This window comes from Salmo salar, chromosome ssa22 (assembly GCF_905237065.1).
Source record: "Salmo salar chromosome ssa22, Ssal_v3.1, whole genome shotgun sequence".
Lineage (NCBI taxonomy): Eukaryota > Metazoa > Chordata > Actinopteri > Salmoniformes > Salmonidae > Salmo > Salmo salar.
Genome location: NC_059463.1, coordinates 49002596 through 49030113, shown reverse-complemented (window position 1 = coordinate 49030113; position 27518 = coordinate 49002596). Strand labels below are relative to the sequence as shown.

General features: G+C 43.6%; 2 protein-coding genes across 3 annotated transcripts in view; both read right to left on the bottom strand.

Annotated features, from left to right (window-relative positions):
* LOC106583651 (helicase with zinc finger domain 2) overlaps positions 1–17908 on the bottom strand; it is a 46564-nt gene extending 28656 nt beyond the window's left edge. Inside the window, exon 1 of one of the 2 annotated variants that reach the window (XM_014168089.2) lies at positions 17691–17908. The gene's annotated coding sequence lies outside the window, so the exon portion shown is untranslated. Of the gene's footprint in view, positions 1–17508 lie in introns of both variants that reach the window. The other variant, XM_045705114.1, reaches the window with a different exon arrangement.
* A 680-nt stretch (positions 17909–18588) lies between these two features.
* The window catches only part of LOC106583652 (stathmin-3), a 35542-nt gene continuing 26612 nt past the window's right edge, over positions 18589–27518 (bottom strand). The window contains exons 2-5 of the mRNA XM_045705115.1: positions 23055–23150; positions 22306–22481; positions 21921–22112; positions 18589–21243 (exon numbers count right to left, since the gene is read on the bottom strand). Of these exons, the coding sequence (XP_045561071.1) occupies positions 21184–21243; positions 21921–22112; positions 22306–22481; positions 23055–23150 (524 nt within the window). The 3' untranslated portion in view covers positions 18589–21183. The remainder of the gene's footprint in view (positions 21244–21920; positions 22113–22305; positions 22482–23054; positions 23151–27518) is intronic.

The window sequence follows — 27518 nt, the reverse complement described above, 5'->3', positions numbered from 1 at the left end:
AAACCGAACGGTGCTCCCCTCCGTTCTACTGACAAATGTCCAGTTACTCGAGAATATGATGGATGAGCTTCGTTCGAGTTTCGTATCATAGAGACTTGAAAATCTGCAACATTATGTCTTACTAAAACGCGGCTGGAGGATGACTCTATGCATGTAGTACTCGTTGGATTCTCCATGCAGAGGCAGGATCAGATTGCGGCTTCAGGGAAAATGAAAGGCGGCGATGTGTATTTTTCAGAAATAACAACTGGTGTGCTGCTTCAAGTGTGAAGGAAATCTCAAACTTTTTCTCGCCTGATATACAGTACCAGTCAAATATTTGGACACACCTACTCAATCCAGGGTTTTTCTTTATTTTTAGTATTTTCTACATTGTAGAATAATAGTAAAGACATCAAAACTATGAAATAACACATATGGAATCATGTAGTAAAGTGTTAAACAAATCAAAATATATTTTATATTAGAGATTCTAAAATGTCCTCAGCAATCTACACACAAAACCCCATAATGACAAAGCGAAAACCGGTTTTTAGAAATTTTAGCAAATTTCTTGAAAATAAAAAAATATGAATACATTATTAACATAAGTATTCAGACCCTTTGCTATGAGACTCGAAAATGAGCTCAGGTGCATCCTGTTTGCATTGATCATCCTTGAGATGTTTCTACAATTTGATTGGAGTCCACCTGTGGTAAATTCAATTGATTGGACATGATTTGGAAAGGCACACACCTGTCTATATAAGGTCCCACAATTGACAGTGCGTGTCATAGCAAAGTCATGAGGTTGAAGGAATTGTCCGTAGAGCTCCGAGACAGGATTGTGTTGAGGCACAGATCTGGGGACGGGTACGAAAAAATGTCTGCAGCATTGAAGGTCCCCAAGAACACAGTGGCCTCCATCATTCTTAAATGTAAGAAGTTTGAACCACCAAGACTCATCCTAGAGCTGGCCGCCCAGCCAAACTGAGCAATCGGGTGAGAAGGGCCTTGGTCAGGGAGGTGACCAAGAACCTGATGGTCACTCTGATAGAGCTCTAGAGTTCCTCTGTGGAGATGGGAGAACATTCCAGAAGGACAACCATCTCTTCAGCACTCCACTAATCACGCCTTTATGGTAAAGTGGCCAGACAGAAGCCACTCATCAGTAAAAGGCGCATGACAGCCCGCTTGGAGTTTGCCAAAAGGCACCTAAAGACTCTCACACCATGAGAAACAAGATTCTCTGATCTGATGAAACCAAGATTGAACTCTTTGGCCTGAATGCCAAGTGTCACGTCTGGAGGAAACTTGGCACCATCCCTAAGGTGAGCATGCTGGTGGCAGCATCATGCTGTGGGGATGTTTTTCAGTGGCAGGGACTGGGAGACTAGGATTGAGGCAAAGATGAACAAAGAAAAGTACAGAGAGGTCCTTGATGAAAACCTGCTCCAGAGCACATAGCCAAGACAACGCAGGAGTGGCTTCGGGACAAGTCTCTGAATGTCCTTGAGTGGCCCAGCCAGAGCCCGGACCTGAACCCAATCTAACATCTCTGGAGAGACCTGAAAATAGCTATGCAGCAACGCTCACCATCCAACCTGACAGAGCTTGAGAGGATCTGCAGAGAAGAATGGGAGAAATTCCCCAAATACAGGTGTGCCAAGCTTGTAGCATCATACCCAAGAAGACAAGGCTGTAATCGCTGCCAAAGGTGATTCAACAAAGTACTGAGTAAAGGGCCTGAATACTTATGTAAATGCAATTTATATTATACCCACAGAAACATATATAAGGCCTTCCCTCGTCCTCTCTTCGGCAAATCTGACCATAACTTCATTCTACTGCTTCCTGTTTACAAACAAAAGCTCAAACAGGAAGTACCAGTGATCCACTCAATATGGAAGTGGTAAGACGAAGTAGAAACAAGGCTACAAGACTGTTTTACTTGTACAAGATTGGGATATGTTCCGGGATTCATCCGATAACATTGAGGAGTTTACCACAACAGCACAGGCTTCATCAATAAGTGCATAGACAATGTCGTCCCCACAGTGACTATAAGAACATATCCCAACCAAATCCATGGATTACGAAACTCGTTGTATGACTGTGTGATCTCGCTCTCCGTCCCCAAACATTTAAACCGGTTAACAGACGGAATACCAGGGTGCGTTCTCAAAGCATGTGCAGACCAGCTGGCAGGTGTCTTCACAGACATTTTAAATCTCTCATTGTCCCAGTCTGTAATCCCAACATGTTTCAAGCTAACCACCATTGTCCCTGTTCCCAAGAGCTCATCTGTAATGATGATGTGCTTTGAAAGGCTGGTCATGACACACATCAACACCATCTTCCTCGACCCACTCCAATTCGCATACCACCCCAACAGATCCACAGATGACGCAATATCAATTCCACTTCACACTGCTCTCTTCCACCTGAGGAAGAGAAATAACTATGTGAGAAGGCTGTTCATAGACTACAGCTCAGTGTTCAACACCAGTCCCCTCCAAGCTCATCACCAACCTAGGGACCCTGGGACTGAACCCGTCCCTCAGCAACTGGATCCTGGACTTCCTGATGGGTCGGCCCCAGGAGGTGAGGGTAGGCAACAAGACCTCCTCCACGCTGACCCTCAACATGGTTGGCGGACAGCCCAGTACATCACTGGGGCTGAGCTTCCTGCCATTCAGGACCTCTATATCAGGTGGTGTCAGAGGAAGGCCCGAATAATTGCCAAAGACTCCAAGCAGCCACCCAAGCTCCAGCCATAGACTGTTCACCCTGCTACCATCCGGCAAACGGTACCGGAGCATCGGCTCTCGGACCAACAGGCTCTGAAACAAATGCTAAATAACCAAACTATCTGCACTGACTCTACCCTATGCACACTCACTAGACTTTATACACACACTTACACTCCACTGTCACTTCCACAGAAATCTCTCACACATTCAAACACTACATATGCACACACACATACCGACACAACACAAACATACTGTACATACACACACACAGACACGCACACACATACTTACACCCATCGTTTGCTGCTGGTACTGTTCTATATTTTACTCTTATTATTATCTATCCGGATGCCTAGTCACTTTACCCTGCCTTCATGTACATATCTACCTCAAGTACCTAGTACCTCTGCACATTGATCTGGTACTGGTACTTCCTGTATATAGCTCCACATTGGTCTGGTACTGGTACTTCCTGTATATAGCTCCACATTGATCTGATACTGGTACTTCCTGTATATATTTCCATTCTTGTGTATTTTATTTTATTCCTCGTGTTAGTTACTATTTTAACTCCGCATCATTGGGAAAGGTTTGTAAGCAAGCATTTCACTGTAAAGTCCACACCAGTTGTATTCGGCGCATGTGATAAATACAATTAAATTTGATTTTATTTGATGTGGGATGCTGGGCTGGAGGGAGTTGTAGTTTTCATTAAGCAAATATTCAACCTAGTTCAGCTCAGAAATGTAGTAACTACAATGACAATAATCCATTGCGGCAGTTTTTCTCAAGACAGAGATGGATCATAGAGCAAGAGGCGAAGCGAGAGGTTTCACTATCACCAAAAATCTATCAAAAATAATCCCAATGCAGTTCTATTGGAGTTTTTTTGGACCTAAGCTTGTCGCCTGCCTTCCCGCCTTTGGGACAACAACCCCATTGTTAGGGCGGAGACATGAGCATCTCGTCATTATATACAGATCTCTGGACGAATACACTTTTAAGCCTGATACGTTATATTACCCATAAGCACTCTGATACGTTGCGCTGGATGTCATGCATTTCAATTCCCCCTTGCGGTTGAAGGACACCACATACTTTTATTTTTTTTTACCCCTTTTTTCTCCCCAATTTCGTGGTATCCAATTGGTAGTAGTTACAGTCTCGTCTCATCACTGCAACTCCCGTATGAACTCGGGAGAGGCGAAGGTTGAGAGCCATGCTTCCTCCGAAACACAACCCAACCAACCCACTGCTTCTTGACACAATGCACATCCAACCCGGAAGCCAGCCACACCAATGTGTCGGAGGAAACACCATACACCTGGCGACCTGGTCAGAGTGCACTGCGCCCGGCCCGCCACAGGAGTCGCTAGTGCGCGATGAGACAAGGATATCCCTGCCGGCCAAACCCTCCCTAACCCGAACGACGCTGGGCCAATTGTGTGCCGCCCCATGTGTGCCGCCCCTCTCTGGTGGCACAGCTAGTACTGCGATGCAGTGCCTTAGACTACTGTGCCACCCGGGAGGCCTGAACACCGCATACTTTAACATTTTTCTAACTCTACATTGTCTTCAGTCCAGCCGGAGTTCGAAGAACAAGAAGTTACTAAACCACAGAAAAATATGAAAATATATGTATTTTTTTTATTTCACCTTTATTTAACCAGGTAGGCCAGTTGAGAACAAGTTCTCATTTACAACTGCGACCTGGCCAAGATAAAGCAGAGTTACACATGGGATAAACAAACGTAGAGTCAATAACACAATAGAAAAATCTATATACAGTGTGTGCAAATGTAGTAAGATTAGGGATGTAAGGCAATAAATGGCCATAGTGGCGAAATAATTACAATTGAACAATTAAACACTGGAGTTATAGATGTGGAGAAGATGAATGTGCAAGTAGAGATACTGGGGTGCAAAGAAGCAACAAAAAAAATAACAATATGGGGATGAGGTAGTTGGGTGGGCTATTTACAGATGGGCTGTGTACAGGTGATGCTTAAAGTTAGTGAGGGAGATATAAGCCTCCAGCTTCAGTTATTTTTGCAATTCGTTCTAGTCATTGGCAGCAGAGAACTGGAAGGAAAGGCGGCCAAAGAGGACTTGGCTTTGGGGATGACCAGTAAAATACACCTGCTGGAGCGCTTGCAACGGGTGGGTGCTGCTATGGTGACCAGTGAGCTGAGATAACGTGGGGCTTTACCTAGCAAAGACTTATAGATGACCTGGAGCCAGTGGGTTTGGTGACGAATATGAAGCGAGGACCAGCCAACGAGCGCATACAGGTCGCAGTGGTGGGTAGTATATGGGGCTTTGGTGACAAAACGGATGGCACTGTGATAGACTACATCCAATTTGCTGAGTAGAGTGTTGGAGGCTATTTTGTAAATGACATCGCCAAAGTCAAGGATCAATAGGATAGTCAGTTTTACGAGGTATGTTTGGCACCATGAGTGAAGGAGGCTTTGTTGCGAATATATGACTAGTTTCAGGAAACTAGGCGTATGTCGCGGGCCACTACTTCACAGGAGAGCCATTTGAACATAAACTTTTTGGGGGGCAGAAGGTGAGCTTTCATGTGCCTTAATAACAGACTTGTATGCCATTTGTAAATACGAATACAATTGTTAAATTACTGCGCCCGGCCCGCCACTTCCGGGTTTGGAGCGAGTAGTCGTGCTGCACTTCGCTCCGCAGGTAATATTACATCTCATTACATTACAACGGTTTGATGTGTTTGATCTGAGCAATTTTTTAGCTAGCTACTTAGCTGTCTTTGTATCAAAGATAATTGTGTAGTTTAGAGTAATTATCGAGGTTAGCTAGCCAGCTATTTTCGTCCGCCGCGCCACCGTTCTCCTACTTAGTCAACACTGCTAGCTAACTAACTTCTACCGACTTGCAGCACTGTAGAAACTAATATATTACAACGGAACGATTTGATTAGTGTAGTGTTAGCTAGCTACATAGATGTCTTTGCTGTCTTTGTATCTAAGATAATTGTGTAGTTTAGAGTAATTATCGAGGTTAGCTAGCCAGGTTAGCTAGAGTTAGCTAGCTACATAGTTGCCTTTGTATCATGATAAGGTGTAGCACTGAAACTATCGAGGTTACCTAGCCAGCTACACTTTCAAACAAAGTCAACAACACAGCCACTGCTAGCTAGCCTACTTCACCAGCCAGCAGTACTGTATCATTTTAGTCATTTTAGTCAATAAGTTGTCTTTGTCATAGTTTGATAATTGTGTAATTTAGAGTAATTATCGAGGTTAGCTAGCCAGCTATTTTCGTCCCCCGTGACGCCATTTCCAAACCTAGCCAACTATTACCGACGAGCAGCATTGTAGAAACTAAATACATTACAAAGGAACATCTTATTAGTGTTATGTTAGCTCGCTACATAGTTGCCTTTGTATCATGATAAGGTGTAGTACTGAAACTATCGAGGTTACCTAGCCAGCTACACTTTCAAACAAAGTCAACAACGCAGCCACTGCTAGCTAGCCTACTTCACCAGCCAGCAGTACTGTATCATTTTAATCATTTTAGTCAATAAGATTTTTGCAGCGTAAGCTTAACTTTCTGAACATTCGAGACGTGTAGTCCACTCGTCATTCCAATCTCCTTTGCATTAGCGTAGCCTCTTCTGTAGCCTGTCAACTATGTGTCTGTCTATCCCTGTTCTCTCCCCTCTGCACAGGCCATACAAACGCTTCACATCGCGTGGCCGCTGCCACTCTAACCTGGTGGTCCCAGCGCGCACGACCCACGTGGAGTTCCAGGTCTCCGGCAGCCTCTGGAACTGCCGGTCTGCAGCCAACAAGGCAGAGTTCATCTCAGCCTATGCTACCCTCCAGTCCCTCGACTTCTTGGCGCTGACGGAAACATGGATTACCACAGATAACACTGCTACTCCTACTGCTTTCTCCTCATCTGCCCACGTGTTCTCGCATACCCCGAGAGCATCTGGCCAGCGGGGTGGTGGCACTGGAATCCTCATCTCTCCCAAGTGGACTCTCTTTCTCCCCTGACCCATCTGTCTATCGCCTCCTTTGAATTCCATGCTGTCACAGTTACCAGCCCTTTCATGCTTAACATCCTTATCATTTATCGCCCTCCAGGTTCCCTTGGAGAGTTCATCAATGAGCTTGACGCCTTGATAAGTTCCTTTACTGAGGATGGCTCACCTCTCACAGTTCTGGGTGACTTTAACCTCCCCACGTCTACCTTTGACTCATTCCTCTCTGCCTCCTTCTTTCCACTCCTCTCCTCTTTTGACCTCACCCTCTCACCTTCCCCCCCCTACTCACAAGGCAGGCAATACGCTTGACCTCATCTTTACTAGATGCTGTTCTTCCACTAATCTCATTGCAACTCCCCTCCAAGTCTCCGACCACTACCTTGTATCCTTTTCCCTCTCGCTCTCATCCAACACTTCTCACTCTGCCCCTACTCGGATGGTATTGCGCCGTCGCAACCTTCGCTCTCTCTCTCCCGCAACTCTCTCCTCTTCCATCCTATCATCTCTTCCCTCTGCTCAAACCTTCTCCAACCTATCTCCTGATTCTGCCTCCTCAACCCTCCTCTCCTCCCTTTCTGCATCCTTTGACTCTCTATGTCCCCTATCCTCCAGGCCGGCTCGGTCCTCCCCTCCTGCTCCGTGGCTCGACGACTCATTGCGAGCTCACAGAACAGGGCTCCGGGCAGCCGAGCGGAAATGGAGGAAAACTCGCCTCCCTGCGGACCTGGCATCCTTTCACTCCCTCCTCTCTACATTTTCCTCTTCTGTCTCTGCTGCTAAATCCACTTTCTACCACTCTAAATTCCAAGCATCTGCCTCTAACCCTAGGAAACTCTTTGCCACCTTCTCCTCCCTCCTGAATCCTCCTCCCCCTCCCCCGTCTCTGCGGATGACTTCGTCAACCATTTTGAAAAGAAGGTCGACGACATCCGATCCTCGTTTGCTAAGTCAAACGACACCGCTGGTCCTGCTCACACTGCCCTACGCTGTGCTTTGACCTCTTTCTCCCCTCTCTCTCCAGATGAAATCTCGTGTCTTGTGACGGCCGGCCGCCCAACAACCTGCCCGCTTGACCCTATCCCCTCCTCTCTTCTCCAGACCATTTCCGGAGACCTTCTCCCTTACCTCACCTCGCTCATCAACTCATCCTTGACCGCTGGCTACGTCCCTTCCGTCTTCAAGAGAGCGAGAGTTGTACCCCTTCTCAAAAAACCTACACTCGATCCCTCCGATGTCAACAACTACAGACCAGTATCCCTTCTTTCTTTTCTCTCCAAAACTCTTGAACGTGCCGTCCTTGGCCAGCTCTCCTGCTATCTCTCTCAGAATGACCTTCTTGATCCAAATCAGTCAGGTTTCAAGACTGGTCATTCAACTGAGACTGCTCTTCTCTGTGTCACGGAGGCTCTCCGCACTGCTAAAGCTAACTCTCTCTCCTCTGCTCTCATCCTTCTAGACCTATCTGCTGCCTTTGATACTGTGAACCATCAGATCCTCCTCACCCTCTCCGAGTTGGGCATCTCCGGCGCTGCCCACGCTTGGATTGCGTCCTACCTGACAGGTCGCTCCTACCAGGTGGCGTGGCGAGAATCTGTCTCCGCACCACGTGCTCTCACCACTGGTGTCCCGCAGGGCTCTGTTCTAGGCCCTCTCCTATTCTCGCTATACACCAAGTCACTTGGCTCTGTCATATCCTCACATGGTCTCTCCTATCATTGCTATGCAGAGGACACACAATTAATCTTCTCCTTTCCCCCTTCTGACAACCAGGTGGCGAATCGCATCTCTGCATGTCTGGCAGACATATCAGTGTGGATGACGGATCACCACCTCAAGCTGAACCTCGGCAAGACGGAGCTGCTCTTCCTCCCGGGGAAGGACTGCCCGTTCCATGATCTCACCATCACGGTTGACAACTCCATTGTGTCCTCCTCCCAGAGTGCTAAGAACCTTGGCGTGACCCTGGACAACACCCTGTCGTTCTCCACTAACATCAAGGCGGTGACCCGATCCTGTAGGTTCATGCACTACAACATTTGCAGAGTACGACCCTGCCTCACACAGGAAGCGGCGCAGGTCCTAATCCAGGCACTTGTCATCTCCCGTCTGGATTACTGCAACTCGCTGTTGGCTGGGCTCCCTGCCTGTGCCATTAAACCCCTACAACTCATCCAGAACGCCGCATCCCGTCTGGTGTTCAACCTTCCCAAGTTCTCTCACGTCACCCCGCTCCTCCGCTCTCTCCACTGGCTTCCAGTTGAAGCTCGCATCCGCTACAAGACCATGGTGCTTGCCTACGGAGCTGTGAGGGGAACGGCACCTCCATACCTTCAGGCTCTGATTAGGCCCTACACCCAAACAAGGGCACTGCGTTCATCCACCTCTGGCCTGCTCGCCTCCCTACCTCTGAGGAAGCACAGTTCCCGCTCAGCCCAGTCAAAACTGTTCGCTGCTCTGGCACCCCTATGGTGGAACAAGCTCCCTCACGACGCCAGGACAGCGGAGTCAATCACCACCTTCCGGAGACACCTGAAACCCCACCTCTTTAAGGAATACCTAGGATACGATAAAGTAATCCTTCTAACCCCCCCCCTTAAAAGATTTAGACGCACTATTGTAAAGTGGTTGTTCCACTGGATATCATAAGGTGAATGCACCAATTTGTAAGTCGCTCTGGATAAGAGCGTCTGCTAAATGACTTAAATGTAAATGTGAATGTAAATGTTTAGCCACAGAAAAAGCTGTCAACCTTCCCCCTATCCATGATTGGCTGAGATAATGAGTGTGCTGGACATGCCGAGAGATGAGTTCGGATTGTTCTGCCATATAGCAAGGTTCTGTCTATTTGAGCTGGTCAGTATGTGTAGGTAATCCTCTCTAACGCGGCTTTAAAAAAAAAATGTATCGCGTAGTAGAACTGCATAAGTTTTGCTCTCCACTTTCTGGAAGACAGAGTTTTTGAAATCAGTGGAATTAGAGTATGATAGCTATGGAGATGGAGAAAACACCTGTGTCCGGATTACATCTTCAAACTAAGGGCAACCATGGCATCTGTGACAGGGAGAGGCATCCATCCATGATGTATACGGGTAAGATAGTCTAGCTAGCTACATTTTCGGATCTTACACTTTTCAAATTTTTCATTTCAAGTTAAAGTGTACTGTTAGCTTGTTAGCTAGCTAGCCATTTGCTTTAATAGTTAGTTATAGCCTAATGTTAGCTATCTAATATTGAACCTGGTTGGTTAGCTACCTGCAGATTCATGCAGGGTAGCAATGTCATGAGTTGGGAGTATGGTTCATTGTTTACCTAGCTAGCTAGCTACATGTCTTAACAAAAGACTCCACTATGCAAGTAACCATTTCAATAGAATGTCACTGTGATAACTGTTGATAGACTTAACTGGTAAATTGGCTCTGGCTATCTACTCCAATTTCAGAGCACTCTAGTCTGAGTGTGCCAGAGCGCAGAATAACTGACGAATTTACGAACACTCAACACCCGTTGAATGGCCGGTGTCAGTAAACGTTGGCAAAAAAAAACGTATATTTATGCCAGCAGCACATAAAAACAGCCTAACCAACTCTGCTAGGGCGAGTAAAATGGTCAGTGAATGGTTCTCTTACGTTAGCCAGTTAGCTTGACTGTTGTTGATAGGGAAAGGGGGATACCTAGTCAGTTGTACAACTGAATGCATTCAAATGAAATGTGTCTTCCACATTTAACCCAAACCTTCTGAATCATAGAGGTGCAGGGGTCTGCCATAATCGACATCCACGTCTTCGGCGGCCAGGGAACAGTGGGTTAGCTGCCTTGCTCAGGGGCAGAACGACAGATTTTTACCTTGTCAGCTCGGGGATTCAATCCAGCAACCTTTCGGTTACTGGCCCAACGCTCTAACCACTAGTTAGGCCAGAACGCTCGGATCAACTCTTAAAGAGATGCTGAATTGGGTGTAGACAAAGAAGAGCTCTCCAGTAGGTACCAAAACATTCAAAAGCCATTTTCTCAAAAGTGAAGTTACAAGTTTATCAACTTTCAAAGCAGAATTACTTTCCCATTGTTCCTCAAATGCAAATGTAGTAGCTCTGTGTCTCTGCTTTTATCCAATGTAAAAAACACAATTTCAAATTTTGCTACATAAGACCGAATCAAGGCGGTCAGTCACATATGTGATAGCTTTATAAGATAGCTAGCAACTTTTAAACAACTACCATTCCTATAAAGTACGTACTATTTTAATAGTAAATGTTAAATAATACACATTGGCTATTATATTATATGACTGTTGCCTCCCGTTTAAAGCTGCAATACTTAACTTTTTGGGCGACCCAACCAAATGACCATAGAAATTTGTGTTATAGATCAAATCAAATCAAATTTATTTTTATATAGCCCTTCGTACATCAGCTGATATTCTCAAAGTGCTGTACAGAAACCCAGCCTAAAACCCCAAACAGCAAGCAAAGCATGTGAAAGAAGCACGGTGGCTAGGAAAAACTCCCTAGGAAAAACTCCCTAGAAAGGCCAAAAACCTAGGAAGAAACCTAGAGAGGAACCAGGCTATGAGGGGTGGCCAGTCCTCTTCTGGCTGTGCAGGGTGGATATTATAACAGAACATGGTCAAAATGTTAAAATGTTAAAATGTTCATAAATGACCAGCATGGTCAAATAATAATAATCATAGTAGTTGTAGATCTGTCATTCTCATTGAAAGCATGTCTAAGAAGCTGTCGACATTTCTATGCTTCCTGTTTGTCTTGAACTTTCGGTTTTGTACACCAGCTTCAGACAGATTAATCTACAATATTTTGGGTTATGGAAAATATATTTCACAGTGGTTAAGGTGGTACAATGATTCTCTACACCAGTGGTCACCAACCTTGTCGATTACCAAACATTTCTGTATAAAAAAAAACTATGATAAAGCCTTGCGTTCCAATTTTTTTTATTTGTTTTGCGCTGTTGGCGGTAGATGCACTTGATTCAGCAGCCTTATCAACAGGAAGGCAAAATGTTCGCATTTTGAACAATTTCATGTGCCTGTAGGTAGAACTCCACCTACCCGGCAGGCCCAGAGAGCAAATCATTTTTTTTCTCAAAATGGTCTGAGAAGAAAAACATTGTCAGGGCAATTCAAGCATAGCCAATATGCAGTGATAATGTATTGGGCCTACTGCACAAATCTTATTGCTACAGAACTGTTTTGAATTGGTCAAAGTTTTTTTTACCTGAGCGGTAGATCTCGACTCAGATTTTGACTCAGAAAGTGATCTTGACTCAGAAAAGGTTGACGACCACTGCTCTACACTATACTGGCTTGTTTTGTCACATCAACTGAAATTAGGCAAACTATTACAATTTTAGCAATGGCAGAGCAATTTCTGCATAGTGCATCTAAGTTTATTGTGATTGTAATGACATTTGTTTTTTGATGATAATTATTAGGTATTATTGGTATTTTTGCTAGCAACAATGGTATCTTTAACCTAGCCTAGTTTTTAGCTAGCTAGCTAGTTGTTCTGCAGTGCAAGTTAGCTTGAATTGCTATAAAGTTAGAGAAACAAGTTGTGGATAAAATAGTTAAACAAAACATGTTTAATATTTTATCACCTGAAATAATATATGTATCCTGTCTCTAATTTTAAAAAAGTCACTCCTCCATTTTGCACAAACACTAAACTTGTCCGTTCAGTAGCGGGGCAAGACTCTGAAGAAGAGTTACTGATAATGAAATACGTTAAGATGTAAACGTGTCATTAGGTTAGATACACACAGACCATATAGACCGCATGAGAGAGGAATCTACACAATGACGAGAAGGACAGAGACAGTTCGTGAAAGTATGCCTTTGAAGAAGTAGTAAAATTATTTTGTCAAACAGCTCTTTGGCATAGGCCACTTAGGCAGGGTAGCTAAATAGGATGACTAAAGACAGACAATACAGTATGGGGAGCACATAGATAACGTTAGGTCTGGCTGGCAGACTGTTACTGTCTGAGCAGAGATCAGATGATGACTTTATGAAATGAAAAATAATAAAGTCATCAAATAAAAAGTAATATACACAGCTTAAATATTGTATTATTTCATAGTAATTTCCTATTTCCCTACTGATGTCTACCCAATGTGGACTTGACAGAGACAATGGAATATTTACAATGTTTTGGCAATTGAATGCTAACTATTCTGGGCTTTGTAATTTCCATAAAAAAGCTCCATTTCATAATGCATTTAATGTTTTAAAAAATTATAGAAATTGAAATCGAAAACCATTATACATTTTTTATAATCGAACCGAAATGACCTCAAAACACTAAATCGCTCAGCATGACTATTTTGAGGAAGTAATACTGGCTTTGTTACTAGGGTGTCTCATGGGATTCAAACATCAGAAACTGCCACATTAACCACACCCCCAAGACTAAAATCTTGTTTTTCTTAACACATGTGGAATCTGTGCGTTCAGTCGCTCTTTAAAGAAAAAAGACAGTTTATGCTTTCCCATCACATTTCTCTCCAATTCCCAACAGTCCAGCAATGTGCTTCCAGTAACAGTAAATATCTGAAGTTACTGTCATGTAGGCTACTTCAGAGGAAACCTTTGTCTTTGACTGTTCAATCATAAGCATAAATGAGGAAGCGATAGTCCGGCCTCCACCATCCGCGGGAGTCGCACAGCCTGAACGCGCACCTCCCCACAATACCCAACCAATGTGTGTCTTGGTTCCTGTCCTCTATTCATTTGAATGTGTTGACAGTTGGAGAAATTGTTGGAGCTGCGCTGAGAATTAGAAAAGTATGAAAGCCAACGGTCCAATATTGTAGAACTCTGCTGTGCTTATGCGTACAGTTTGGTACGCTGATAGCACAGGAGGCTGTTGGGGGAGAACGGCTTATAATAATGGCCGGAACTGAGCAAAAGGAATGGCATCAAACACCTGGAAACCATGTGTTTGATGTATTTGATACCATTCCACTAATTTTACTCCAGTCATTACCACGAGCCTGTTCTGCCCAATTAAGGTGCCACCAACATCCTGTGTCTGATAGACAGTCTATCAGGGTAGCAAACGTGTACGCGTCTCGGAACATACAGAGAAGAAACCGTCAGATGCGTCACAATACCCCCAGAACTAGCTGCACTGGGAGCCAAATTTGAAATGGAATACAGTGAATACATGGAGCAGGGTGGGAAAAATCTCATTAGAACACAATTCAAATGTATTTTGAAGGGCTATGGTCACCATTCATGTATTATATTAAATATAAACATCAGACGGTAATGGAGAGACTGCAGTGCATTCGGAAAGTATTCAGACCCCTTGACTTTTTCCACATTTTGTTACATTACAGCCTTATTCTAAAATGGATTCAATTATTTTTTCCCCTCAGAAATCTACACACAATACCCTATAATGAAAAAAGCGAAAACTGTTTTTTAGAAACTTTAGCAAATTTATTAAAAATAAAAAACAGAAATACCTTTTTTACATAAGTATTCAGACCCTTTGCTACGTATGACAGGCTGACCACACCGCTCGCGTCGCATGCACGAGCGTAGCAAAATACATTTAGAAATCTATGTTATTCAATTATTGCACCCACACTGCTCGCGCGCGCCAACAAGCGTCTCCATGGCCAAGGGCTAAAACAGAAATCAGTTATATTTCTGACGCAGATTGCGCTGCAAGTCCTGTCTCTCCCATCTCCTCATTGGTTTATAGAAGCAGGTACCCACGTGCCATCTCCTCATTGGTTATACCCACAAGGGTGACTGAAAGACGAACGAAGTCAGTGGCAGTAATGCACCTAATTTATGAAAGTTGCCAATCGCAATATAAAGTCAAGAGAAGAAAAAGCCTGGAAGGAAGAGAGATGACTAGAAACATTTCGGTTGACCGTTTTATGTGTGGATTAATTGGCGGAGTAGAGGACCTTGTGCATTTCAGGTAAAATAACAATTCAATGTTTATATCCCAGGACAAATTAGCAAGCAATAGCAAGCTAGCTAAATAGGACAAATTAGCTAGCAAGTGCAAGCTAACTAGCTAAATTGCCATAAATGTTTAATGCTTTTCGACCTGTCCCCAAATTAATATAATTGGTTCAAAGTTTGTTTTGATATTTTAACCTGCGTGTCGTGATCACGTTTGGTGGGGGGGGACAAAATCTATTTATGCACAATGTCGCACGCTCGCAGCCGGTTTGGGTCCCGTGTGAGACTCGAAATTGAGCTCAGGTGCATCCTGTTTCCATTGATCATCCTTAAGATGTTTCTACAACTTGATTGGAGTCCACCTGTGGTGAATTCAATTGATTGGACATGATTTGTAAAGACACACACCTTTCTATATAAGGTCCCACAGTTGACAGTGCATGTCAGAGCAAAAACAAAGCCATGAGGTCGAAGGAATTGTCCATAGTTCTCCGAGACAGGATTGTGTCGAGGCACAGATCTGGGGAAGGGTACAAAAAAATGTATGCAGAATTGAAGGTCCCCAAGAACACAAGTGGCCTCCATCATTCTTAAATGGGAGAAGTTTGGAACCACCAAGACTCTTCCTAGAGCTGGCCGCCCGGCCAAACTGAGCAACAGGGGGAGTAGGGCCTTGATCAGGGAGGTGACCAAAAATCCGATGGTCACTCTGACAGAGCTCTAGAGTTCCTCTGTGGAGATGAGAGAGCCTTCCAGAAGGACAACCATCTCTGCAGCACTCCACCAATCAGGCCTTTAATGGTAGTGGCCAGACAGAAGAAACTCCTCAGTAAAAAGCATATGACAGCCCGCTTGGTGTTTGCCAAAAGGCACCTAAAGACTCTCACACCATGAGAAACAAGATTCTCTGGTCTGATGAAACCAAGATTGAACTCTTTGGCCTGAATGCAAAGTGTCACGTCTGGAGGAAACCTGGCACCATCCCTACGGTGAAGCATGGCGGTGGCAGCATCATGCCGTGGAAGACTAGTCAGGATCGAGGCTAAGATTAATAGAGCAGAGTACAGAGAGATCCTTGATGAAAACCTGCTGCAGAGTGCTCAGGTGTGCCAAGCTTGTAGCGCTATTGATGAGGAAAGATTTTACCTACCTACTCTATTAAAAGATATTCATCGTACCGCATTTCTCCAATGCCAAACCTGTGTGTCTTGTTTGCAATGAAACTGTCGCTGTTTTGTAAAGATTTCAATCTTAGATGTCATTATGAATCTAAGCATTGTACTTTCAGAAGTTCATTTTCCACCCCAGACATGAGGCCTGAGTCCAATGCAGAAAGGAGGTAGGCCTATTTAAAGAGTGCACGGTAACACTATTGGAGGAAATAGTTATAGGTCTACCAACAAATAGAGTGTACAAAACATTAGGAACACCTGCTCTTTCCATAACAGACTGACCAGGTGAGTCCAGGTGAAAGCTATGATCCCTTAGTGATATCACTTGTTACATCCACTTCAATCAGTGTAGATGAAGGGGAGTAGACAGGTTAAAGAAGAATGTTTAAGCCTTGAGACAATTGAGACATCGATTGTGTATGTGTGCCATACCGAGGGTGAATAGGCAAGACAAAAGATTTCACGCTCAACAGTTTCCTGTGTGTATCAAGAATGGTCCACAATCCAAAGGACATCCAGACAACTTGACACAACTGTTGGAAGCAATGGAGTCAACTAAGACTGATCCCATTTAGTTGACTGGTCGATTGTTTGGTCGATAGGCTGTTGGCCAACAGAGATTTATTTAGTCAAGCAGTCAGATAGCAAAGATTCCTTCGCCCTCATGTTGGTGATAGGAGCTAGAAACCAGGCTAGGTAGTGCTAAGTATCAACAGCCAATCCACTAGGGGTTGGAAACTATAGTGAGAGTTGATTGGTCAATAGCAAGTACAAACTTTTCCCAACTTTGTTCCCGCCCTGTTCAAGCTCCCTCGCCCATTCCGAAGATTATGGATATACTGACAAGATACATTTTGCTCCGCCCCAACAATGGGAGTCATTGTCCACAAAGCGCCACTGCAGGCTGTCTAGCTCCCACCTATCCTTTCTTTGGATTGGTGAATACGTCTCATTATTTTAATGCTTTTTTAAATATTAGATGAGGTTGTTGACTGACGTCAACTACCAGTATTCAATGGAAAGATATGCTAAGCTATGAGCCTCATGTCATGAATATGCAAAGCCCTATTGAGACAACTCTGATATTATTATTTTTTCTCAGTGACCGGGATGTCACGTGTTCTATTTATATCAGTACATTCTTACAAAACTTCTATTCAATCAAATAAGCCTCGAGTAGCAAATAAGCCATAAATGTTTTTGTTGACCAAATTCGACACTCCCTCATTGACCTCCAAACAAAAACGACTTGCTTGCTGGGCGAAACAACGAAAAAACGCCACCTGCTAGAGGGAGACAGATTTTCTGCCGAGCTGGGCCTCTCTCTTCCTCTCTGGCCATTCTCGCATCGCCCAACGGTCCTCCCGCGCACTTCGCTTCATGAATGTGCTTCTGTTGTTTCATCGCCCCCAACTTGCTATATGGATCTCTTGACCACGGTCCACGATAGACGCACAGCTCAAATTCCCAACAAACGCGGCTCCGTACCCATCCTCTATTCATTTAAATGTGTTTACAGTTTACAGAAATTGTTAGAGCCGCGCTAAGAATACGAAAAGTATGAAAAACACATATGGTCCAATATTTGTGCGTACACGTCTCCGACGACTCTTATAGGCGCTTTACCTTGCTTACCTTTCACCAGGAAAATATTAGATCATTTGTTGTCATAAAAAAATGCAACATCAAGTCATTCCTGGTTTGATCTAGAAGGAAGTCGCAGGTTCGTCTGTCGCTTCACATTTACAATTATTTTCAAAACGATCGCTTATAACCCACACATGGTTAATTAACTAATTTTAAAATGCTGAACTCACCGCAATAGTTTGAGGAGTTTTTAACAGTCAGACATTTCACATTAAATTGAAACTCCAGTTTCTTCCGTTGTATCAGATATAGTGGATATGGGAACAATAAATCCCTCCCATCGCTGGAATATCATTTAGTAATGGGTTGTTCGCGAACCAACGGCTCTTTTTGAACGGATCTTTTTGGTGAACGTCGGCAACCGAAACGCATCGGTGAAAGAGCCGATCATTTGGCTCCCTGATTTGCATACTGCTACTACTGCCTTTCCCCTCCTGCTACTGCTTTTTGAGCACAAAATAACTTTTTTCTGCAGAGAAGTTACAAAATAATTATCTAAAGAGGGTGAATATTCAGGGCAGAAACAACAAATAGTGGGGAGAATGCGTCAATCTGGTCCAGATTGTTTTGCAGGCCATCTAATAATTTGGCCAGGTAAACATTTATTTGAACGCAATTTAGCATTTTTTTGTGGTTGTAGGTCGATTCTTAAGCATTTTGAACGAAGAACCGTTTGGCGTACACCGAAAAGACTCGGAATGCCCATCACTAGTATTGTTTCATTCGCTGCACAGTTAAGTTTCGTTTCTGTCATTCTGGGCGTCGGAATGAGGACATCATCATATGATACTGTGCAGAATGACTAGTGTAAACAGAGACAGTTGATAAATAATACGAATAAGATTAGAGAATTCTAACATAATCTCTGCTATAGAGCCTCGATGATATCCGTTATCACATTACACATTTTACTGGTCAAACGTTACGACAGACAAATCATCCAAACGTTGATAATAGTCCGGCAAATAGCAGATAACTATCACATGATGATACATCATACATTTCACTACCTGTGGATGATTAGGCAGCAGTCCCCTGTTCTTTGGATGAACCAGAAAGTCAAAAATGTTTGAACGTGCCATGAAGGGTTTATTGATCCAGTGAAATTCATTCTGAAGCATTATTTTTACCAGGCTAGATTTTTCAAAGATGTGTGAAAGCTATGATATCAGATCTCATGTGACATATTTTACTACAATTGTAAACAATACATATGTAAATTATTAAATGTCACAAATGTAAATGAAAAAATAAGGTATCACCAACTTTATTATAGTTTATCAGACTTTATATGCAAGCAACAACGGCTGACCAAAGGTGAGCTATTGTTGAGTTATTCACACAGTCGTTGTATGTGCGGAGACTGTGTGTATGTAAGCATAATAGACTGTGTGTATGTGAGCATAATAGACTGTGTGTATGTGAGCATAATAGACTGTGTGTATGTAAGCATAATAGACTGTGTGTATGTAAGCATAATAGACTGTGTGTATGTGAGCATAATAGACTGTGTGTATGTGAGCATAATAGACTGTGTATGTGAGCATAATAGACTGTGTGTATGTAAGCATAATAGACTGTGTGTATGTAAGCATAATAGACTGTGTGTATGTAAGCATAATAGACTGTGTGTATGTGAGCATAATAGACTGTGTGTATGTGAGCATAATAGACTATGTGTATGTGAGCATAATAGACTGTGTGTATGTGAGCATAATAGACTGTGTGTATGTAAGCATAATAGACTGTGTGTATGTAAGCATAATAGACTGTGTGTATGTGAGCATAATAGACTGTGTGTATGTAAGCATAATAGACTGTGTGTATGTGAGCATAATAGACTGTGTGTATGTGAGCATAATAGACTGTGTGTATGTAAGCATAATAGACTGTGTGTATGTGAGCATAATAGACTGTGTGTATGTGAGCATAATAGACTATGTGTATGTGAGCATAATAGAATGTGTGTATGTAAGCATAATAGACTGTGTGTATGTGAGCATAATAGACTGTGTGTATGTAAGCATAATAGACTGTGTGTATGTGAGCATAATAGACTGTGTGTATGTGAGCATAATAGACTGTGTGTATGTGAGCATAATAGACTGTGTGTATGTAAGCATAATAGACTGTGTGTATGTGAGCATAATAGACTGTGTGTATGTGAGCATAATAGACTGTGTGTATGTGAGCATAATGGACTGCTGGACCCATCTTAGACAAAGATAATTAAAACAGTAGTTGGCACGATGTCAAGGTTACTTAAGGCAAGGCAACAACCAACCAAATCAAGCACCAGCATGACGGGATTGTGTCCTAGCATAACCCCACTGTGTGTCCTAGCGCAACCCCACTGAAGCTGAGCAGCATTATCTCAGCATTATCCCAGTATTATACTGTATAGGGAAACCTGGCACGAGTAACCTAGGCCTATATGCTGCTAGAAGGGCAAGTGTGTCTGGTAATACATTCAGGCTATGTCAGCATTTGATACCTCTACATCGCATGCCAAAGTTCACGTCATAATCCTTCTTATTTGCATATGATTTGCATAAAACTAGTTCTGTCACATTGACTCTGTATCTCACTGCAAACTAACTATGGCATTCTGTCGTGGAGTCATCTTGTTACTCAATGTAGTCCCCTACAGTGGCACTTACTCAACAGTCACAAGTGAGTGACTCTCAGAAATAAACAGACTGTGTGGGAGATTTCAGTAGCTAGGAAACGAAACTGAAGCGAGAACGGAAGCCACTCTTCAAGCAAATTAAACATATGTGTCGTAACCTTATTCATTTCCTGACCTACAGCAACGTGAATACTGAACTTTACTGAACTGAGGCCTAAATGTGACTATGCTCCATTTTATATACTCAATTGATTAACTTTACATGTTTGATTGAAGACAGCTGCACAAACTGACAGTGGGTGTTACTATAAATGAATACAGATGCAGCGTAGACATTGACTTCCTATGAGAATTGAACATTACCTATTGAACTACTATGTTTTGAATCGACTCACAGCCTTTCTCTCTGACGTAGGCGCACACACACCCTTCTGAAAAGGTGTGCATGAACATGCATAAAACTAGCATCTGTACAAAATCCCCAACATCCCCAACACAGAAACAAACATTAAAGATGCACACACACACACACACACACACACACCACCTCTTCTCGCCTGCCCCATGAGCCAAAACAATCAAATATTTCACCATACGCCACTCTACAGTAGCTTTTTAGGTCTGACACACAGACAGATTTTCCAAGTATTTACACTACTGCAAAATGTAACTGGTCATTTTTCTGGACAGAACCAAACATTATTATTTTAAACAAAAGGTAAAAAAAGGTCAGAGAAATAACTTTTCAATTGTTTTCATGTTGTTGTTTTGTATGAACTCACAGGTGCAGTCTTAACACAGGTACAAAGGTTTAGTAAATCTGACCTTTGACCTACTGTGCCTTCGCATTTCAAAATGTTTGTGGTTTGCAAAAAAATACACACTGAGAGATCTGTGTAAATTATTAGCTTGTGAAACCAGTGTATACTGAACAATGCAAGAGCCTTTGAGACATTGAGATTTTAAAAAGTAGCATTTCCTCCAACCAAAACCCATCAGATGAGAATCTCTTGACAAAACTGTAGAAAATGTTTTCAACCACAGAGGTCAGCTTGGAGCTCTTTGTTTCTACGGACCTCAGCGGCATGGATTTCCTGTGATGAAACAAAGTGAAAATTAGAGAAGATGTGCTATAAAATACTGCAATAGAAGGTAATTTACATAGTCACACCATTGTTCTCTATTCTCTTTTTATTTTAATATTTTACACATAAATTAGCCGCAGGAAGTAGGGGTGTTGAGGGTACTGCAGTAAAAAATAAATAATAATAATAATTAAATATAAAAAATCCACAAAATTTGTGAACTAGGCCTTTATTACTCCTGTATGAGAGGAGAGAAATACTCCTCAGTGCCCTTCTTTCCTTTATTATTCTATTAACACTGGTTAGAGTTTCAACATCAACTGCCATCAAACAAAAGTGAAGAATGGAGGGATCTGATTTTTTCTGCATTCAGCAATGCTAAATTGTTTCCTTGCCAATTTAAGTTACAGACTGGTCATCCATTTACAGACTGTCATTCAGGCTAATAATTTAATGCTAATGAATTTCCTCCTGTTGCCAGAAAGGCGACTAGGTCATCACACTCCTCCAGTAAGTATTCACAATGCCCATGTCAACGGCCTTGGTCCTCCTTGGTTTTTTCATTACAGTAGACCCCTAAACCAAAGATCACCTCCAATCCTGTTTTGGATACTCTACTCTCTACCCACAAAACACTTTTTCTAAGTTAGGCCATAGCTTTGATTGACAATCAGTGGGTGTCTTACCTTCTCCCGGAGCCGCTGCTTCAGCGCATTCAGCTGGGCCTCGCGGTTCTCTTTGTTGACCTCCATCTTGTAGTTAAGCTTCTCTTCGGCCATCTTGCTGAAGTTGTTGTTCTTCTCCAGGGCCTTGTGGAGCACCTGTCGCTCGTGCTCCCGCTTCTCAGCTAGCTGCTTCAGCACCAGGGCCTCCTGAGACTGCAGAGAGAGACGAGGGAGAGAGATGTTGAGGGAGAGAAGGAGACAATGATGGAGAAGAGGGAGAAAGAGAGAGGGGCGAGAGGAAAAGGGATAGATGATGAGAGAGATTGTGAAGAGTGAGAGGAAGAGTGAGAAGAATCGAAGGGTGAGAAGAGATATTGACCCATTCTCTGTCATGCTCTCCATTTACCTTCCTCCTCTCCTCCGCAGCTTCCAGCCTCTTCTGGAGCTCGTCCGGGGAGAGGTCCTTCTTGGGAGCAGAAAGCAGGGGCTGGGGCCTGTCTGGAGAGAGGTCAGCGGGGGCCTTCAGGATGATCTCAAAGGCCTGGCCGGATGCCCGCTTGTTCAGGGACTTCACCTCCAAGTCTGTGGAGAACAGCAGGTATTAGGGCAGTAAGGCTGTGGCGGCCAGGACTCAGAATTACTGGCCTGTTTGTACACCATGCTATGGTACTAACACACAGCAGCTTGAAGACAGACAGACAGACAGACAGACAGACAGACAGACAGACAGACAGACAGACAGACAGACAGACAGACAGACAGACAGACAGACAGACAGACAGACAGACAGACAGACAGACAGACAGACAGGGGGAGGACAGACAGACAGGGGGAGAACAGACAGACGGGGAGTACAGACATACAGGGGGAGGACAGACAGACAGAGAAGGGGAGAACAGACAGGCAGACAGAGAAGGGGAGACAGACAGACAGACAGACAGACAGACAGACAGACAGACAGACAGACAGACAGACAGACAGACAGACAGACAGACAGACAGACAGACAGACAGACAGACAGACAGACAGACAGACAGACAGACAGACAGACAGACAGAGAAGGGGAGAGAGACAGATAGACCATCGAGAGATCATATACAGCATTTATATCATCTCTATGGGACACGGACAAACACAGAGCTCTTCACTACTAACCTCCGTATTGGTAGAGGCTGTTGGGTTGTGGTTGTGAGTAGAAGCAGGAGCAGATCAGAGACAGCATGGACATCTCTTTGATCTTGTCGGAGTAGGCTGAAAAACAGGGATACGAGAAAAGACATCCACGGTTATCCTTACATCTACATTTAAATTGGCATATGTAATTTATTGTGAATGCCACAGTAATTTAGCATTTGCTAAACTGGCTGATATCGTCATATGACTAGATAATGTATGCGTGAAGAGTCTAATGGTAAAATGGTGAATCAAGGCTGTACTGTACAGTGCATTCGGAAAGTATTCAGACCCCTTGACTTTTTCACATTTGGTTACGCCTTATTCAAAAATGTATGAACAATTTTTTTCCCTCATCAATCTGCACACAATACTCCATAATGACAAAGCAAAACCAAAAAACCCCACCTTATTTACATAAGTATTCAGACCCTTTGCTATGACACTCGAAATTGAGCTCAGGTGCATCCTGTTTCCATTGATCATCCTTGAGATGTTTCTAAAACTTGATTGGAGTCTACCTGTGGTAAATTCAATTGATTGGATATGATTTGGAAAGGCACACACCTATCTATATAAGGTCCCACAGTTGACAGTGCATGTCAGAGCAAAAACCAAGCAATGAGGTTGAAGGAATTGTCCGTAGAGCTCCGACACAGGATTGTATCGAGGCACAGATCTGGGGAAGGGTACAAAAAAATGTCTGCAGCATTGAAGGTCCCCAAGAACACAGTGGCCTCCAGAATTCTTAAATGGAAGAAGTTTGGAACCATCAAGACTCTTCCTAGAGCTGGCCGCCGGGCCAAACTAAGCAATCGGGGAGAAGGGTCTTGGTCAGGGAGGTGATCAAGAAAACAATGGTCACTCTGACAGGGCTCCAGAGTCCCTCTGTGGAGATGGGAGAACCTTCCAGAAGGAGAAACAAGGTTGAACTCTTTGGCCTGAATGCCAATCATCACGTCTGGGAGACTAATCAGGATCGACTGGGAGACTAATCAGGATCGAATGGGAGAAACTCGCCAAATACAGGTGTGCCAAGCTTGTAGCGTCATACTCAAAAAGACTCAAGGCTGTAATCGCTGCCAAAGGTGCTTCAACCAAGTACTTAGTAAAGGACCTGAATACTTATGTAAATGTGATATTTCCTTTTGTTATTCGTCATAAATTAGCAAACATTTCTAAAAACCTGTTTTTTCTCTGTTATTATGGAGTATTGTGTGAAGATTGATGAGGACATTTAAAAAAAAAAAGTTTAGAATAAGGCTTTAACGTAACAAAATGTGGAAAAAGTCAATGGGTCTGAATACTTACCGAATGCTGTACATGCCAGGAGGTATTTCATGAATATTTCTTTTTTTAAACCCGACTTCCAGTAACATGTGGAGTATTCTCAATTATTCATACATATACTTTATCTCTGGTTTTAACTCCACCCACTGGGACTGTGGTGTGTGTGTGTGGGTGTGTGTGTGCGTGCGTGCGTGCATGAGTGCATGTGTGGTGGGTTACATTGCCCACAGCTTATGAAACGGGACCTTACAGTATGTGTGTCTGTGTGTGTATGATCGTGTGTGTGTGCAGGTGGGTTAGGTTCCCTCCACTCTAAATGGATATGGATGAAGCTTGCCAGAAAAACCGTCCAGCCAAATTACTAGGGAGGCCGTGCAGACAAGTTACTATGGAGGCCGTTCAATCAAATTACTAGGGAGGCCGTGCAGACAAGTTACTATGGAGGCCGTGCAGACAAGTTACTATGGAGGCCGTGCAGACAAGTTACTATGGAGGCCGTTCAATCAAATTACTAGGGAGACGTGCAGACAAGTTACTATGGAGGCCGTGCAGACAAGTTACTATGGAGGCCGTGCAGACAAGTTACTATGGAAGCCGTGCAGACAAGTTACTATGGAGGCCGTGCAGACAAGTTACTAGGGAGGCCGTGCAGACAAGTTACTATGGAGGCCGTGCAGACAAGTTACTATGGAGGCCGTGCAGACAAGTTACTATGGAGGCCGTGCAGACAAGTTACTATGGAGGCCGTGCAGACAAGTTACTATGGAGGCCGTGCAGACAAGTTACTAGGGAGGCCGTGCAGACAAGTTACTAGGGAGGCTGTGCAGACAAGTTACTAGGGAGGCCGTGCAGACAAGTTACTAGGGAGGCCGTGCAGACAAGTTACTATGGAGGCCGTTCAATCAAGTTACTAGGGAGGCCGTGCTGACAAGTTACTATGGAGGCCGTGCAGACAAGTTACTAGGGAGGCCTTTCAATCAAGTTACTAGGGAGGCCGTGCAGACAAGTTACTATGGAGGACATTCAGTCAACTTACTAAGGAGGCCGTTCAGTCAACTTACTAAGGAGGACATTCAGTCAACTTACTAAGGAGGACATTCAGTCAACTTACTAAGGAGGCTGTTCAGTCAAATTACTAAGGAGGACATTCAGTCAACTTACTAAGGAGGCTGTTCAGTCAAATTACTAAGGACATTCAGTCAAGTTACTAAGGAGGCTGTTCAGTCAACTTTCTAAGGAGGCCGTTCAGTCAAGTTACTAAGGAGGCTGTTCAGTCAACTTACTAAGGAGGCTGTTCAGTCAACTTACTAAGGAGGCTGTTCAGTCAACTTACTAAGGATGCTGTTCAGTCAACTTACTAAGGAGGCTGTTCAGTCAACTTACTAAGGATGCCGTTCAGTCAAGTTACTAAGGAGGCTGTTCAGTCAACTTACTAAGGAGGCCGTTCAGTCAACTTACTAAGGAGGCTGTTCAGTCAACTTACTAAGGAGGCCTTTCAGTCAAGTTACTAAGGAGGCCGTTCAGTCAACTTACTAAGGAGGCTGTTCAGTCAAGTTACTAAGGAGGCTGTTCAGTCAACTTACTAAGGAGGCTGTTCAGTCAACTTACTAAGGAGGCTGTTCAGTCAACTTACTAAGGAGGCTGTTCAGTCAAGTTACTAAGGAGGCTGTTCAGTCAACTTACTAAGGAGGCTGTTCAGTCAAGTTACTAAGGAGGCTGTTCAGTCAACTTACTAAGGAGGCCGTTCAGTCAACTTACTAAGGAGGCTGTTCAGTCAAGTTACTAAGGAGGCTGTTCAGTCAACTTACTAAGGAGGCTGTTCAGTCAACTTACTAAGGAGGCTGTTCAGTCAACTTACTAAGGAGGCTGTTCAGTCAAGTTACTAAGGAGGCTGTTCAGTCAACTTACTAAGGAGGCTGTTCAGTCAACTTACTAAGGAGGCCTTTCAGTCAAGTTACTAAGGAGGCTGTTCAGTCAACTTACTAAGGAGGCTGTTCAGTCAAGTTACTAAGGAGGCTGTTCAGTCAACTTACTAAGGAGGCTGTTCAGTCAACTTACTAAGGAGGCCGTTCAGTCAACTTACTAAGGAGGCCGTTCAGTCAAGTTACTAAGGAGGCTGTTCAGTCAACTTACTAAGGAGGCTGTTCAGTCAACTTACTAAGGATGCCGTTCAGTCAACTTACTAAGGATGCCGTTCAGTCAACTTACTAAGGAGGCCTTTCAGTCAAGTTACTGGGAGCACTGCCACAAAAACAGCCCCAGCTGCCAGTAGCATCTCCACTGAACCCTGTGCCTCGTGTAAATAATATATAATTATAACAAGTGTTTATTCACAACCGCATAGAATTACATTTTGTTTCACCTCTTGACACCTCTTGCAAACACACACACACACACACACACACACACACACACACACACACACACACACACACACACACACACACATGATAACATACGCACTATACACACACATATACACATGGATTTAGTACTGTAGATACAGTATGTGGTAGTGGTGGAGTAGGGGCCGGAGGGCACACAGAGTGTTGTGAAATCTGTGAATGTAATGTTTTTCAAATTGTATAAAACTGCCTAAATGTTGCTGGACCCGAGGAAGGGTAGCTGATGCCTTGGCAACATCTAATGGGGATCCACAATAAATACAAATATACATCTTGATGTTCAAGTAAACGTATTGACTCAGGTTTGGGAATGACGCTAACCATGTTGACATTTGGAGTCAGCGGTTGGTTCTGCTCCATTGCCGTTGACAGTAAGTGACAATAGAACTGGTTAATGATGAAAAAATACTTCCAACTCAACAAGTTGTTCAGGCTTTAGCCAACTCCCTTGTCATTTTCATGCCAAATCATGTTTGGGCAGTGATGAAGGAGTTGACTGAGGCAGAAACAAACTGGCACACAAGCTACAAGTTGAATGACATTAAAGTAATACTTGTATGCAGCAAACTTCCTCCTCCCTCTCGACTCTTCCTCACTGTGCTTTGACTCATGTAATATTTATATAGCGTCGATGAGCAGCAGGGCCCTCACGCAACGCATGTGCCAGGCTTCCCATGGTAGCAAGGATAGCCTCAACACAACTTGGCTAGGTTCATCAAGTTCATTCCTTTTTGTGGCAGCGACTTTTAGT